A 14,911-nucleotide genomic window follows, 5' to 3' on the forward strand; every position below is an offset into this window, starting at 1 on the left:
TTCGGTAGGGTGCTCTACGAGGGTCGGTGCCAACTCGATGGGCCAAATGGCCTCCCTCTGTACTGTAGGGATTCTCGGATTCTTCTATGATTCTCTGTGGGAACCATCTCAATGTAAGCCCCCAATTTGTTAACTTCCGGATGGGATACCCCACATTGCTATGCCCCCGGGTGAGAAGGGATGAACTGGCTCCCTTTTCTTTATTCAACCTCCTCGTTTGGTCGGAATAAGATTAATTTTGAAAGGATCCCTTCCCTTGCAGATACCTATGCCCAGCCCACTATATATGTTTTAATAGGAACCAATTTAACCAGGCTTACTTGTCTTAAAGAAAGGGTGAGTTCATTAACTACTAAAGACAAGAAAATGACGTAACACATGCTTCTACGAATTCATATGGATTAGAAATGAGAATTGAGTAAAGGTAAAGTATACAAAATAGTCCTAAATCTGTCCCTGAGGAGTAGATGATTTTTTAATTTCCAGCTGTGCATATTTTCATTGGTGATGGTTAAGGATGCAGCTAGTGAGCTTGCACCATGTATTTCCAACCTGGCTGGCTCCATTGCAGGGGCAGACATCTCATAACCAACCCCCTCCCTGGCCTTTTCATTACCGGGCATGTTTCGCGATGAATCACAGCCTCTCAGAGGATTCGACAACCTGTGGAAAAGTAAGTTCAAACGGTCTCTTCCATGCCCCTTCCATTCCAATCATGCTACCTCAATGTCCTCCATCGTCCTTCCACAACGACATATTTAATATGCACTATCTACAGATCCAGTGAGCCATATGTTACCACTGGCAAGTGTTGAAATGCTGAAGACAGAAAATACCATTCAGAAATCTGCTTTGAAAGTAAATTACTGTACCTACAACCCTAGAAAAGTATCAAACAGAGCCATCCTAGTAACAGCAGCTTTACCCACTTTACACCTCTTAATCTTGTCCAAACAAATATACAGACACTGACAAGAGATCACAGGAACTTGTTATAATCTCAAAGATGTAAATCAAGAAAAGCAAACACCCCACTGCCACCTGTAGGAACAGCCCCTACGGTGTCAATCTAGTAGTGAATCTTGGAGCTCAGCCAAACATTCACAAGGAACCCACCAGACAACAGAAACAGATGGGCAGCCATCTGCTGTGGGATTCTCCATCGGCAGGATCCTCTGCTTTGCCGGCAGCGGACCCATGCCCCTGTCTTTCCCGATGGCATGGGGGGGCTGGCCACAATGGGAAACCCCATTGACCAACTGCGGGAATGGAGAATCCTGCTGGGGGCGGGGGTTCTCCGTTCCGGAAAACGAGGCTGGCAGGACAGAGAATCCCGCCCCTGATTCTTTGCCAAAAACTCATTCTCCAAAGAACGTTGGGAATGTAGAACGCACTACCACAGGGAGTGGTTGAAGCAAATAATTTGGATGCATTAAGGTGGAAGCTAGATAAACACATCAGGGGAAGGAAATAATGGATTGCAATGAAGATTTAGATGAAGAGAAATTGGAGGAGGCTTGAGTAATGCATAAACATCTGCATGGACTGGTTGGACTAAATGGCCTGTATCTCCACTGTAAATCCTATATTCTATGTAGGTTTTTAAAAAACTGATATCATAGCATGTGACCAGCTTGTAAACCAAGAATAATATGAAGTACTTCTGTTCTTGTGAAATATCAGTGACCTAGAAATGTCCACCCATTACATCAATATTAGGCAGGTATGGTGGGGGGGGCGGGTGGGGGGGGGGGGGGGGGGGGAGCTCACTTGGCTGAACGGCTGGTTCGTGATATGGAGCGATGCCAACAATTCCCGCATGGCTGAGGTTATCCATGAAGGCCCCTCCGTCTCAACCTTGCCCCTCACCTGAGGAGTGGTGACTATCAAGTTAAATCATCACCAGTCAGCCCTCAAAGGGGAGAGTGGCATAAGGTGATATGGGACTGTGGCAACATGGGAGGTCGGTTAGCTCAGTTGGCTGGACGGCTGGTTCGTGATGCAGAGTGACAGCAACAGCGCGGGTTCAATTCCCGGATTGGGTGAGGTTACCAACCTTGCAACTTGCTTGAGGCATGGTGACCCTCAGGTTAAATCACCATCGGTCAGCCTTCCACCTCAATGGGGAAAGCAGCTTGTGGTCATACCTGGCGACTTTCACTTCCTTCATTGAGCAGGTAAGTAGGATTTGCCTGTTAATGACCTGGAATTTCTATTGAAGAATCTTGTGGGCCTGCTATTCCTAAGTATTCATTTGGGCTCTCTCCTAAAGGAATTCATGACTCTATCTATTATTTGCAGGTGAAGGAAGCCATGCAGAGAATCCATGACAGAGGGAACATTGGAAAACTTATACTGGATGTTGAAAAATCCCCAACTCCCTTGGTAAGTCAATCTTGGCCCTTGAATAGCGAAGGAAATATGCCTAACATTATGGTACACAGGAGAAAAATCAACAAGTGTGTTCCGGGATCATGTTGCCGACAGGAACGGTGAGAATGTGCAAACTCCACACAGGCTGTGACCCGAGGCCGGGATCGAACCTGGGTCCTCGGCGCTGTGAGGCAGCAGTGTTAACCACTGCCCCACCGTGCCGCCCCGTGCAAAGGTTAATAGAGATCCCCGCCCCTAACGGGGGAGCTTGTATTCCGCAAGGACCACAGCAAGATAATCATTCCCAAACCCATAGGCCCCATGTGGGCTATTACACCCATGTCCCCAATGATTTCAGTGGCAGGGCAGCACGGTGGCGCAGTGGTAGCACTGCAGTCTCACGGCGCCGAGGTCCCAGGTTCGATCCCGGCTGAGGGTCACTGTCCGTGTGGAGTTTGCACATTCTCCCCGTGTTTGCGTGGGTTTCGCCCCCACAACCCTATGATGTGCAGAGTAGGTGAATTGAACATGCTAAATTGTCCCTTAATTGGAAAAAATGAATTGGGTACTCTAAATTTATAATTTTTTAAAAAATGATTTCAGTGCTCACAGGAGACCTTTGTGCAGAAGGAAACACAAGCTCTCAGTTATAGGAGAGAATGTTATAGGGTTGGAGAACTGTCCAAGAGGTGGATATGAGTGATACAAAAGCTTTGGTTAGCTCGCAGTCGGTTCATCAAGGTTGCATCGAGCACCAAACGTTTAAATACTGTTTTTAAAAGCGGGCAAGAGAGCAAAAAAAGTGTCCAAAATGAATTGACTGGTTAAAAGAAAGTTCAATGGTTCAACTGGAGTCACTACCGTAGGATGTGGCAGCCAATTTATGCACTGCAAGATCCCCAAAACGGCAACGACATAATGACCAGATAATCTGATGTTATTTTAATGACGACGTTTGAACGAGCAGGCATGTCAATCAGGAAGTGGAGAAGACTCACCTGATATCCCTTAAAATCTTGCCGCGGGATCTTTTATGTCCGCGCGAAAGGACAGATGGGGCCTCGATTCAATGTTCCATCCATAGGTCGTCACCTCCGCAATGTCAGCCTGGATTATGTCAAGTCTCTGGAGAGGGATTTATTTTTGCTGTAGAATTTTGTGATTATGTCAAACGCTTTCAAGGTTCAATTTATCTGTGTTGGTAAGAATGGTGAATACTTCAGTCAAAATGTCCCCCCGGGCCACCTTTTCTCCAACGAAAGTCTCAAATCTAGATTGTATCAATAAAATAGTTGGCCATGAACGCTCTTCAATAAATAAATAATATCTTTCTTTCAAACTTCTGCCATTTCTTTGCACTATAGCTTCAAGTGAACTATACCCGTCACAGCGAAGGAAATGTAACATGTCCGGAATGAACAGATGATTTAAAAGCTGATGGTTTTTAAAGCTCCGTATTATTGCACTTTGTGCCTTTCCTCATTTCTGGGACTATTAAAGACCAATTGATTGAGATTAATTGCCATGGTTATTCACACCCGGGATGGTAGAAGAATAGTTGGATATCATCCTTTCCAACATCTAGCAATTCCTGTGAATTCTGACTGACTGCAATGGTAAATTGAACCCGGATAGAATCAGGGGCCCCCGAGGCCTCACTGATTGATCTGAAGATACCATCTGTTACATGTTACAGTTCATTGCAACAATGCTGATCGGCCACAAGACGATGGCTGCCTGGCTCACAGGGTGATCAGGTGATGCGGCTCACAACAGCAGCTGGTGCCGTCGTAACTAGAATTAGCTGTTGAGCATCAGCATTTTTCAAACAACCTGGGACGTAGAGATAAAAATAGGTCAAACCACTCGATTGGTCTGTGGGGATGTTAGCATAGTGACTGACATGGGTGACTGTCTTTCTACAGGGCAGCACCGTGGTTAGCACTGCTGCTTCAGAGCGTCAGGGACCCGGGTTCGATTCCCGCCGTGGGTCACTGTCTGTGCGGAGTCTGCACGTTCGCCCCGTGACTGCGTGGGTTTCCTCCGGGCGCTCCGGTTTCCTCCCACAAGTCCCGAAAGATGTGCTGTTAGGTGAATTGGACATTCTGAATTCTCCCTCTGTGTACCCGAACAGGCGACGGAATGTGGGACTAGGGGATTTTCACAGTAACTTCATTGCAGTGTTAATGTAAGCCTACTTGTGACAATAATAAAGATTATATATATATAAAATAGCAATTTACAGCATAACAATTTTAGAAGACATTCAAGGACACAATCAGCTTCCCATCAGGTTTATTCTTATAACACCTTGCATTTATATCGTGCCTTTTGATGTAGTAAGCTGCCCAAAAGAACTTCAAGGATCATTACAGAACAAAATTAGACAAATAGCATCCCTACTGTGCAGAAGGAGGCCATTTGGCCCATTGAATTTGTGCCAGACCTCTGAAAGAGCACCCTACCAAGGCATACTCCCCCTCCCTATCCTTGTTACCTCGCCAAGCCTGCAACTCCCTGGACACTGAGGGGCAATTTTGCATGGCCAATACACCTAAGCTGAACATTTTCGGACTATGGGAGGAAACTGGAGCACCCGGATGAAAACCAAGCAGACATGGGGAGAACGTGCAGACTCCACACAGGAAATTGGATAAGACTTGAAGGAGAAAACAACAGCGGGAAGTCAGGGAAGTGGGATTAATTGGAGAGTTCTGCTAAAAATCCCAAGTCCATGCATCCAGAGGCCAGCCACAACACTCCTCAATGCTTTGCAGGTAGCAGCCTGTCTCTACCTCCTTCCAGGCAACAAGGGGAGCACCATGTAGGAGTGTCTGTGAGCAGAGGGCATTACAACAGCTCAGTCACTAATGGTGTTACATCTCTTTGATGTGTCTTTCTCAATGTTTGTAAATACACCATAGAAAGGATCAGTGCATTGCTCTAGAATTGTTGAGTGGCACAGACAATAACAGGTTAAATATAAATCTACATGTTCTTGCCAATGCATGTGACGATTGGAGCCAGAAATCCAACCCTCAGTCACCAGACAGATTTGAAGACTGTAGCCATGTAATTCCAGCATTGTTAAGTCAGGGGCTCAGCCATACTTTCTCTGCTGACAATCACCGAACGGGGATGTGTGCATCGCTTCCCTGGTTAGCATTTGTAGGCCATTCCTAATTTCCATTGAGAAGGTGATGGTGGTGAGACGCCTTCATCAGCTGATGCAGTCCATGTGGTGCAGGTGCACCCGCAGTGTATTCAGCAAGGGGACTCCAGGACATTGACCCAACAACACTACCGTTTTCTTTCAAAGTCTCCATCGTGCACAGCGTGGAGAGGAACCTGCATGGTGATGTCCTCATACGGAAACTGCCCTTGTCCTTCGAAGTGGTAGAGGTTGCGGGTTTGGAAGGTGTTGTTGAAAGAGCCTTGATGAGTTGCAGCACAGCATCATGTAGATGGTATACACTGCGACGATTGTAAGTCAGTGATGGGTCAAACATGGGTTGACGATCAAGCGGGCTGCTTTGTCCTGGATGGTATCGTGCTCCTTGAATGGTGTTGGAGCTGCGCTCATCCAGGTAAGTAGGGAGTATTCTATCACACTGCTGACCTGTGCCTTGTACATGGTGGACAGGATTTGGAGAGTCAGGAGGTGTGTTTTTCACTGCAGAATTCCTAACCGTCGATCTGCTCTGGTAGTCGCAGTATTTATATGGCTAATCCAACTCAGTTTATGGTCACTGATAACCCCCAAGATGTTGATGGTAGGGGATTCAGCAATGGTAATGCCACTGAATGTCAAGGGAAGATGGTTCGATTCACTCTTGTTGGAAATGAAATGAAATGAAAATCGCTTATTGCCTCAAGTAGGCTTCAAATGAAGTTACTGAAAAGCCCCTAGTCGCCACATTCCGGTGCCTGTTCGGGGAGGCTGGTATGGGAATTGAACCGTGCTGCTGGCCTGCCTTGGTCTGCTTTAAAAGCCAGCGATTTAGCCCTGTGCTAAACCAGCCCCTGAGGAAAGATTGTCATTGCCTGGCATATATGTGACACAATTGTTAAATTATGCTGCTTGATTTCCAATCTTTTTATTGGTCCATCAATCATACCATGATATCCTTGAGAAGGTTAAGTTTGGAATTCTTGACTCTTGAGAAGGTTAAGTTTGAACTGAGGGTAAGGACGGAGGGGTTCTACAAGTCATGGGCATTATTCATTATGCACTTTCAAGAACTGGATAACATTGAACATTAGTTGGGGGGGATGGATGGGAGGGTTGGGGGGGAGGGGGCCAGTATTAAGGATGACTATGGGAAATCCCTGATTCCTTTTTGTCATTTGTTTATGTAAACATGGGGGCTAATGTTTGGGGGTTGGTGGGAGGATGGGATCGCTGTTATTGTTATGGGGATTGACATATTTGTTGCTGATTATTGTTGGTGGGTGTAAATTTGGGAGAAAATATGAAAAAGGAGAATAAAAATATATATTTTGAAAAAATCATACCATGATATGCCGAGTCTCATCCAACACCGTTAGCAGCACGGTGGCATTGTGGATAGCACAATTGCTTCACAGCTCCAGGGTCCCAGGTTCGATTCCCGGAATAGGTCACTGTCTGTGCGGAGTCTGCACATTCTCCCCGTGTGTGCGTGGGGTTCCTCCGGGTGCTCCGGTTTCCTCCCACAGTCCAAAGATGTGCAGGTTAGGTGGATTGGCCATGCTAAATTGCCCTTAGTGTCCAAAATTGCCCTTAGTGTTGGGTGGGGTTGCTGGGTTGTGGTGGAGGTGTGGACCTTGGGTAGGGTGCTCTTTCCAAGAGCCAGTGCGGACTCGATGGGCCGAATGGCCTCCTTCTGCACTGTAAATTCTATGAAATTCTATGACTTAGGGGCCGGGCTTCACTGAGTCATTGGGTGATTTGTCACCCTGTATTTCACAGCATGCAAAGCAGGTCCCTCGGTCACATGGCACCTCTGGTCAATCCCTCAATGAGACTGAATGTAAACTTATGTATGTGAAGATTTCAGCTATTATAATACCAGAGAGTGTCAAGGACACTTGCAGATTTTCTCTCTGCCAGTGAGTGGGCATCTCCAGGAAGAGGTGAGACACTTATGCTCTGGGTTTCACTTAAATATCAATGGCTGAGAGTGCATCTATGTCTTTCTCATTGATTATGAGAAGCGTCTCTGCATTAGGTCCTCCCTGTTGACTGTGGCGTCAGATGCAGAGCCAACCCTGGGTACGCGGTCACACTTCTCAACATTTCCACCATTGTCCCCCCTCCTCTTCCTTAGTTCCATCTTTGCCAGAGGTAAATGGTGCCTCCTCTTCCCCCTCCTCCTCTCCCTCCAATGAATGGTCTTCTTCACCGGGTTATTCAGCAGGAATCCCGCCTGTCGCTGTGTCACATCAGGCAGCATGAAACAAGCCACCACTATACTTGATTCCCTTACAGGTGAGCATTGCAGTTGCTCCACCAAAGGGGTCGAAACGTCAGAAACTCATTCTTACAATGCCGGTAGCCCCGCTCGATGGCTGCCCTGATCTGATGGTGACTGGTGTTAAAACGCTACCCTGGCACCGTTTCCAGATGGCGGAGCGGAGTGAGTTACCACCTCCGCAATGGGTAACCTTTGTCGCCGTGAAGCCAGCCACAGACCTGATCCAAAAGATCAGGCAGTCTGGACTTCCTCAGGATTGGATGAGTTACGGCAGCTTTGAGGGAATCTTGCACAGACACGGAGGGAAACCTTATTTTCACCCGCAAGCTGGACATTGATGCAGTGAAAATACTTTCTGTTTATCTGCGTGCCTCCTGCAATGGTGCTTTGACGGCGATGTGTGTACAATCTATCCCACCTTTCACTTGTGGAAAACCAGCTATGATATAAATCCCTTTGTCCTCTGGCTCTGAGACTCCACATCTGTAGAGTAATTACTGTGCTCCCCCTAGCCTGGCAAAGAGGGCATTGGTGACTGGCACTATGCACCTGTGGGCGGCTCACTGTGAAATGCCGTGGAAATTTGCAGCAGAACCACAGAAGGATCCAGCTGCAGAAAGAAGTTGAGGGCCAAGGTGACTTTGACTGCTATTGGAAGGGAGTGAGCACCAGTTTTTTGAGTGTTAGGTCTGCCTCCAACATGGTGCAGTTTGCTCTTGCCATATCCAGAGACACTGAAGCCTTCGTCTACACCGCCTCTCATTCATGTCCAGGAAGCTGAACCTGTCCCTGTGCACCCTCCGTTCAGGGTAATAGCGCACCCACACTACCACCATCAGCTTTCTGGGGGCTCTGCCAACTTACGCCCAGGTACCCTGGCTCCAGTCACATGCTGCCGCCGCTGCCTTGCCTCAAAGTGCCGTATGTGCGAAGGTGGTGTGCTCATTCCTTCCTTCACGGCCTACGCACTCCTAATCCAGTGAGACCCGCAGTCTGCAATGTCACTCACATGGCTGACGGAGCAAGGGGAGGTGAGCAACTGCCCACACGGATGAGCCTTTTGTCTTTTTTGACACTCCACTCCCTCCTCCCTGAGGGTAACGACCAGCCTCTATCCCAGAAGGAACTACAGCTTTGTGGATCCTACTTCGCACAACTCTGTGTAAAGATTAGAATCCTGTACCTCTATCCATCAGATCTGTTCCCATCTCTCGCACCAAGCCATGTAACACACACTCTTAAGTTTCTATCCTATTCCCTATAAATGCCCCTGCTCATTTGTAACTTCCACGTATGCAATTTACGCCATGCCCCCTTTCACACAGCTTTCTATATTACAAACACCGAGAATAGGGGCAGGACTTCCTGATTCCGATCCAGGCCGCCATTTTGAATCCTTGGTCCACAGAGTCTCCCCAACTCCATGCAGATCCAGTCCATTCTATCATCATCTTTCATAATTTTAAAGATCTTTATTCGGGCACCTCATTCAATCAAGGGAAAAGAACCCTTCGGAGGGATAGGTGCGATGTGATAGCACTGGACAGAGTGCAGCGGAGATTTACCAGGATGTTGCCTGGGCTGGAGAGTTTTACTTATGAAGAGCGAATGGACTGGGATTGGGGTTGTTTTTCTTGGAGCAGAGGAGACTGAGGGGGACATGATTGAGATGGACAAAATTATGATGGGCATGGATAGAGTAGACAGGGAGAAACGTTTCCCCTTGGTGGAGGGGTCAATGACCAGGGGGCATACATTTAAGGTATTAGAGCGGGAGCTTTAGGGGGGATGTGAGAGAAAACCTTTTCACCCAGAGGGTGGTGGGAGTTTGGAATATGCTGCCTGAAAGGGTGGTGGAGGCAGAGATCCTCATAAAATTTAAGTAGTATTTAGATATGCACTTGCGATCACAGGGCATACAGGGCCATGAACCAAGTGATGGAAAATGGGATTAGAATGGCCTGGTGGTTGTTTTTGACTAGTGCAGACGTGATGGACCGTGCTGTATGATTCTATGAGTCGATGCACGGCATCCTGTCAATCCTTTCCTGATAGGCAGACCCACGCATTTCTAATTTTGTCCTTGTAACTTTTCTCTGCATCCTTTCCAGTGCCTCTATACCCTTCTTAAAATGTGGTGACCAGAACTGCACACAGTAACCTAAAATATGGTCTAACCAAGGCTTGATGCAGGTTCAGCATAATTTCCCTACTTGTCTGTTCTATCCCTCTGAGAATAAACCTAATGCTTGTTTTATTTTGCATATGTGGCCCTGTTAATCTGTGATTGGTGTATTTGTACTCCAAGAACCCTTTGTCCCTCTACCCCACCTACACTCACACCTTCCAAATAATAAGTGGCCTCCCTATTCTTCCTACCAAAATGTACGACCTGACATTTATCTGTGTTGATGTCACGGTAGTGACACAGAGGGTAGCTCCATACTTGGTTTACTAACTGGGACCAGAGGCCTAGGCTGCCCCCCCACTCACAATAATTACTGAGAATCACCTCTCACCTCCGTAGGTATGTGAATACGTATGCCCACGCCCACACCCGTAATTATGCTGGTTGCTCTTATTTATAACCCATCAAGACTGTACTGCCCACGGAGTCATCCATCTCTTCTTCATTGCTTCCAGATGGCGAATGACAGCACAGAGACCAGTGAAGCGGGCGAGGAAGAGGAAGATCACGAGGGAGACAATGGCAACAAGGAGCGCATGCCCTTCATCCAGTAGCTGCCACAGCAAGGGGAGAGAGTAAAGAGAAAAATCAAAACCTGCAAGTTGGAATTTACTTTTCGTTCGTCACCGGGGCAAAGAACGATTTGAGGAGATCTCCCTGGTGTGCAAGTCAACAAATGCTGTCGTACTGTGCGTATTTGTGTCTGTCAGCCAAGCTGCAAGCTGTTTGAATCTTAGTGATCTGAACTGCTAAAGTGCCATATCCTTTTCAGTGCAGTATTATGACCAACATTCTGTGTTAAGATCATTTGAAGAACAGATTCATAGTGTTATGCTTCTTCTTTCTGAAGTGGGCACAGCCCTTCTTCTGCGAACCTGTTGCAATTTTCAGTATGTCTCCATGTACCTTCAAGTACTCTTTTTTTGTTGTTGTTGCTCTCTATTGATTTCTTGTGCATGGTTTTGTTAACCCTGTTAGTGCCTGTATTCATCCCGATATACGTCACTGACCAGCGACCATTCAGTAAGTCAGCGTTAAATATTCAAGACGTGCATCTTTTGCCAGTACAAGTGACAGGAACTGCTTCTGAACTTGCCTTACTAGGGAAAAGAAAAATGCACCGATCTATTTATCAGCTCAAAAGCATAAATAATGTGAATGGAGATCTCAGTTTGTTTACTTGTTGCATTGGTTGCATTTAGTGCTTTTGTTATTTTGTGCCTATCAAATAATGTTTACATAAAAATTTAAAAAAATTAAAAAAACCATTAGCAATTGATTACTTGTTGAGTGTTCATTTAATTATTCAGAAGGGGAATACAAACTAAAGCATGCGGGTGGGGCAGGCGGTGAAGAAGGCAAATGGTATGCTGGCCTTCATAGTGAGAGGATTCGAGTACAGGAGCAGGGATGTCTTGTTGCAACGACACAGGGCCTTGGTGAGGCCACAGCTGGAATACTGTGTGCATTTTAGGTCTTCTTATCTGTGGAAGCTGCTCTTGCTATAAAGGGATTGCAGTGAAGGTTTCTGGGATGGCGAGACTGACGCAGGAGGAGAGATTGAGTCAGCTAGGATTACATTCACTGGGGTTTAGAAGAATGAGGGGGAACCTCATAGAAACCTATAAAATTCTCATAGTAACCTATAAAATTCAAACAGGATTAGACAGGGTAGATGCAGGAAGGATGTTCCCGATGGTGGGGGTGTCCAGAACCAGGGATCACAGTCTGAGGATATGGGGTAGACCATTTAGGACTAAGATGAGGAGAAATTTCTTCACCCAGGGAGTGGTGAGCTGGGGAATTCTCAACCACAAGTCAATTGGGCAGTTGAGAGGCCAGCAGCGGGCTTTCCACAGGATCAGGGCCTCTGCCCACAGAGCTGCCGGCCAATGTGAGGCTGACAGCTCTTTTGCTCAGCAGCGCCACTGAGAAGATGGAGCTGCTGTTGGAATAACACCCACCTGAGGCTTAGGATTGTGAAGCCGGATGTAAGTAAAGGTGAGTGACAGGCCCACCCACTGCTGGTTAATAAGAGTGGCACTGGGGTGAAGCCATTTAATTACCCACTTAAGTGCCTCGATTGGTGGAAGGGTCGGAAGGCCCCCCATGGATCTTCATCAGGGGGTCCTCCCTGCCTGATTAAATGCCCTCCCTACTTCCAAACACACCACAGCGAGGGCAGAAAATTCCGTCCCAAGTCACCATAAAAACTGGGGGTAGTGTGAACTGTGAAGAGGACATTGATGGACTATGAGAATGGTTTCAAGGATGAGGGATTTAGTTTTGTGGAGAAGCTGGATTGTGGAGAGAAGAGATGTTTAAAAGACAGGAGATTTGGTACAAGTGTTCAAAATCATGAAGGGTTGCAATAGAGTAGAGAGGGAAAAATTGTTCCCATTGGTGGAAGGGTCGAGAACAACAGAGCACCAACGTATGGTGGTTGGCAAATGAAGCAATGATGTCATGAGGAAAAGCCTTTTAAGGCATTGAGTGGATAGGATCTGGAATGAAGGCAGATTCAATCGTAGCTTCCAAAAGAGAATTGGACAATTACTTAACGAGAAAACGTATTCAGGGCTATAGGGAAAAGACAAGGGAGTGGGACTAGCTGAGTTGCTCTTGCAAAGAGCCAGCATGAACATGGTTGCCTGAATGGCCTCCTTCTGTGCTATAACCATTCTCTGATGGCTGGAACACTTCTAAATTAATCAGTGTGTGACTAAACACTTCTTCCAGTTTTATTCAGGTCCCCTCCCTCACCACTTTTTCCAGTATACTGATCATAGTATAATAGAATTTACAGTGCGGAAGGAGGCCATTCAGCCCATCGAGTCTGCACCGGCCCTTAGAAAGAGCACCCCACTTAAGCCCACACCTTCACCCTATCCCCATAACCCAATAACCCCACCTAACCTTTTTGGACACTAAGGGCAATTTATCATGGCCAATCCTGCACACCTTCGGACTGTGGGAGGAAACCGGAGCACCCGGAGGAAACCCACGCAGACACGGGGAGAACGTGCAGACTCCGCACAGACAGTGACCCAAGACAGGAATCGAACCTGGGACCCTGGAGCTGTGAAGCAACTGTGCTAACCACTGTACTACCGTGCTGCCCCCCTGATGACTTTATAGGTCCTATTTTCACACTTGACCTGAACTGGAAAAATACATAAACATTGTTTCCAATTTCCACCTTTCCATTTCCGACTATTCCTTTCCTCAACTTTTCGGTATAGGCCAGGCATTGTCAAACTCAGGGGTGCAACCCGCGGGCGGGTGTCGGGTGGGTCGCGGAGCGGTCCATCGCGGCGCTCCTGATCACGCAAATCCGCACGCAACAGCCACAGCAGCCGGCTTTTAATAATGCCGGCTTCCAGCGGCCTTCAAAATGGTCAGGAACAGATTTTAAAAATTCAGCCGCACTGCGCATGCACACCGATTATCGGGCACACATGCGCATTTTTAAAAATATGTCACATCCTTTTTTTTTCAAGTTCATGGGACCAAAGGGACCATTGGGGCCAAAGGGACCCAAAACCATTTCCTCCATTTTTGTCAGCAACAAACAAGGTAAGAGAAAATGGTGGGTCACCGCCGTGGGTCGCGAAGCTCGGCCGCCGTGGGTCGCGAAGCTCGGCCGCCGTGGGTCGCGAAGGTCGGCCGGCGTGGGTCGTGAAGGTTGGGCGGCGTGGGTCGCGAAGGTCGGCCGGGGTGGGTTGCGAAGGTCACCGGCGTGGGCCGCAAAGGTCGGCCGGCGTGGTTCGCTAAGGTCGGCCAGCGTGGGTCGTGAAGGTCGGCTGGGTTGGGTTGGTAAAAATGGGTCCCCGGAAAAAAAGTTTGAAAAACACTGGTGGAGGCTATCAGGTAAGATTCACTTTAAGTCACTTGACTACAATTCCTCACACCACTTATCTACTTCCACAGTTTTTCTGTCTCCGTTGCATCGCTTCTGATGATGGGGTCTTTCGTACTAGTAATTCCGATATGGCTTCCTATTCCCCGAATCGATGATTCACCCCCTCCAAAATATCTCCCTCTGCCCCCCCTTTCAACATTGCAAAGGGACCTCTGCGACACCCTGGTCCACTCCTCAATCAACCCAACACCCATTCCTCTTCCCAGGCACCTTTCCATGGACGGGCAGGAAGTGTAACACCTGCCCATTTATCTTCCCCCTTCTCACCGTCCAAGGTCCTCAAAAACTCCTCCCAGTGAAATAGCAATTTACTTGTACATCTTTCAATTTAGCAGAGCTTGAGTATCCTTTCTCTGTAAATCTGTAACACATCCAAAAACCGCACGTTTATGAACCTCACCACCGTTTAGCACGGGAATTCTAGTTGTCTATCTGTATTGCTTACCTTGCGATTTTTGAACATTGTCACAAGGAATCTTATTACAGGTACCCTGTATTGATTATTTAGTGATGCATCTTACTTTTCCAGCCATTTAATTTACTTTAGGCCAAAGCTAGCCTAGGCTTAGGCTATTGTAATGTAAGCGATTGGCTCTGGTGGTTTCGGACAAAGGATACTGGACCTGTTGACTGCATTTGCTGCCGACAATGTTGTCTCCTCTACACTGGGGAGTTGAATCAGCGCTTGTTTTGCGGAACACTCTTGTCAGTCATCAAGCATGACCCCCAAGCTTCCAGTTATCTGTCATTTTAATTCCCCACGTCCACTCTGACCTGCTGTCCTCAACTACTGCAGAGCACGAATGAAACTTAAGGTAAATTTGAGGAACGGCAATCAACTTATGGTTAAATACTTCACAGATTTCCAGACTCAACATTGTGTTCAACAATATCGGATCATAAGGGCAGCACAGCAGCACAGTGGTTCGTTAGCACAGTTGCTTCACAGCTCCAGGGTCCCAGGTTCAATTC

General features: G+C 47.2%; 1 protein-coding gene across 1 annotated transcript in view; it reads left to right on the forward strand.

Moving 5' to 3' along the window:
• Nucleotides 1-11,296, forward strand: part of LOC140430373 (synaptic vesicle membrane protein VAT-1 homolog-like) — a 196,671-nt gene extending 185,375 nt beyond the window's left edge. Inside the window, exons 8-9 of the mRNA XM_072517832.1 lie at nt 2,302-2,385; nt 10,473-11,296. Of these exons, the coding sequence (XP_072373933.1) occupies nt 2,302-2,385; nt 10,473-10,571 (183 nt within the window). The 3' untranslated portion in view covers nt 10,572-11,296. The remainder of the gene's footprint in view (nt 1-2,301; nt 2,386-10,472) is intronic.
• Nucleotides 11,297-14,911: the final 3,615 nt, after the last annotated feature.

Source organism: Scyliorhinus torazame, chromosome 10 (genome assembly GCF_047496885.1).
Source record: "Scyliorhinus torazame isolate Kashiwa2021f chromosome 10, sScyTor2.1, whole genome shotgun sequence".
Lineage (NCBI taxonomy): Eukaryota > Metazoa > Chordata > Chondrichthyes > Carcharhiniformes > Scyliorhinidae > Scyliorhinus > Scyliorhinus torazame.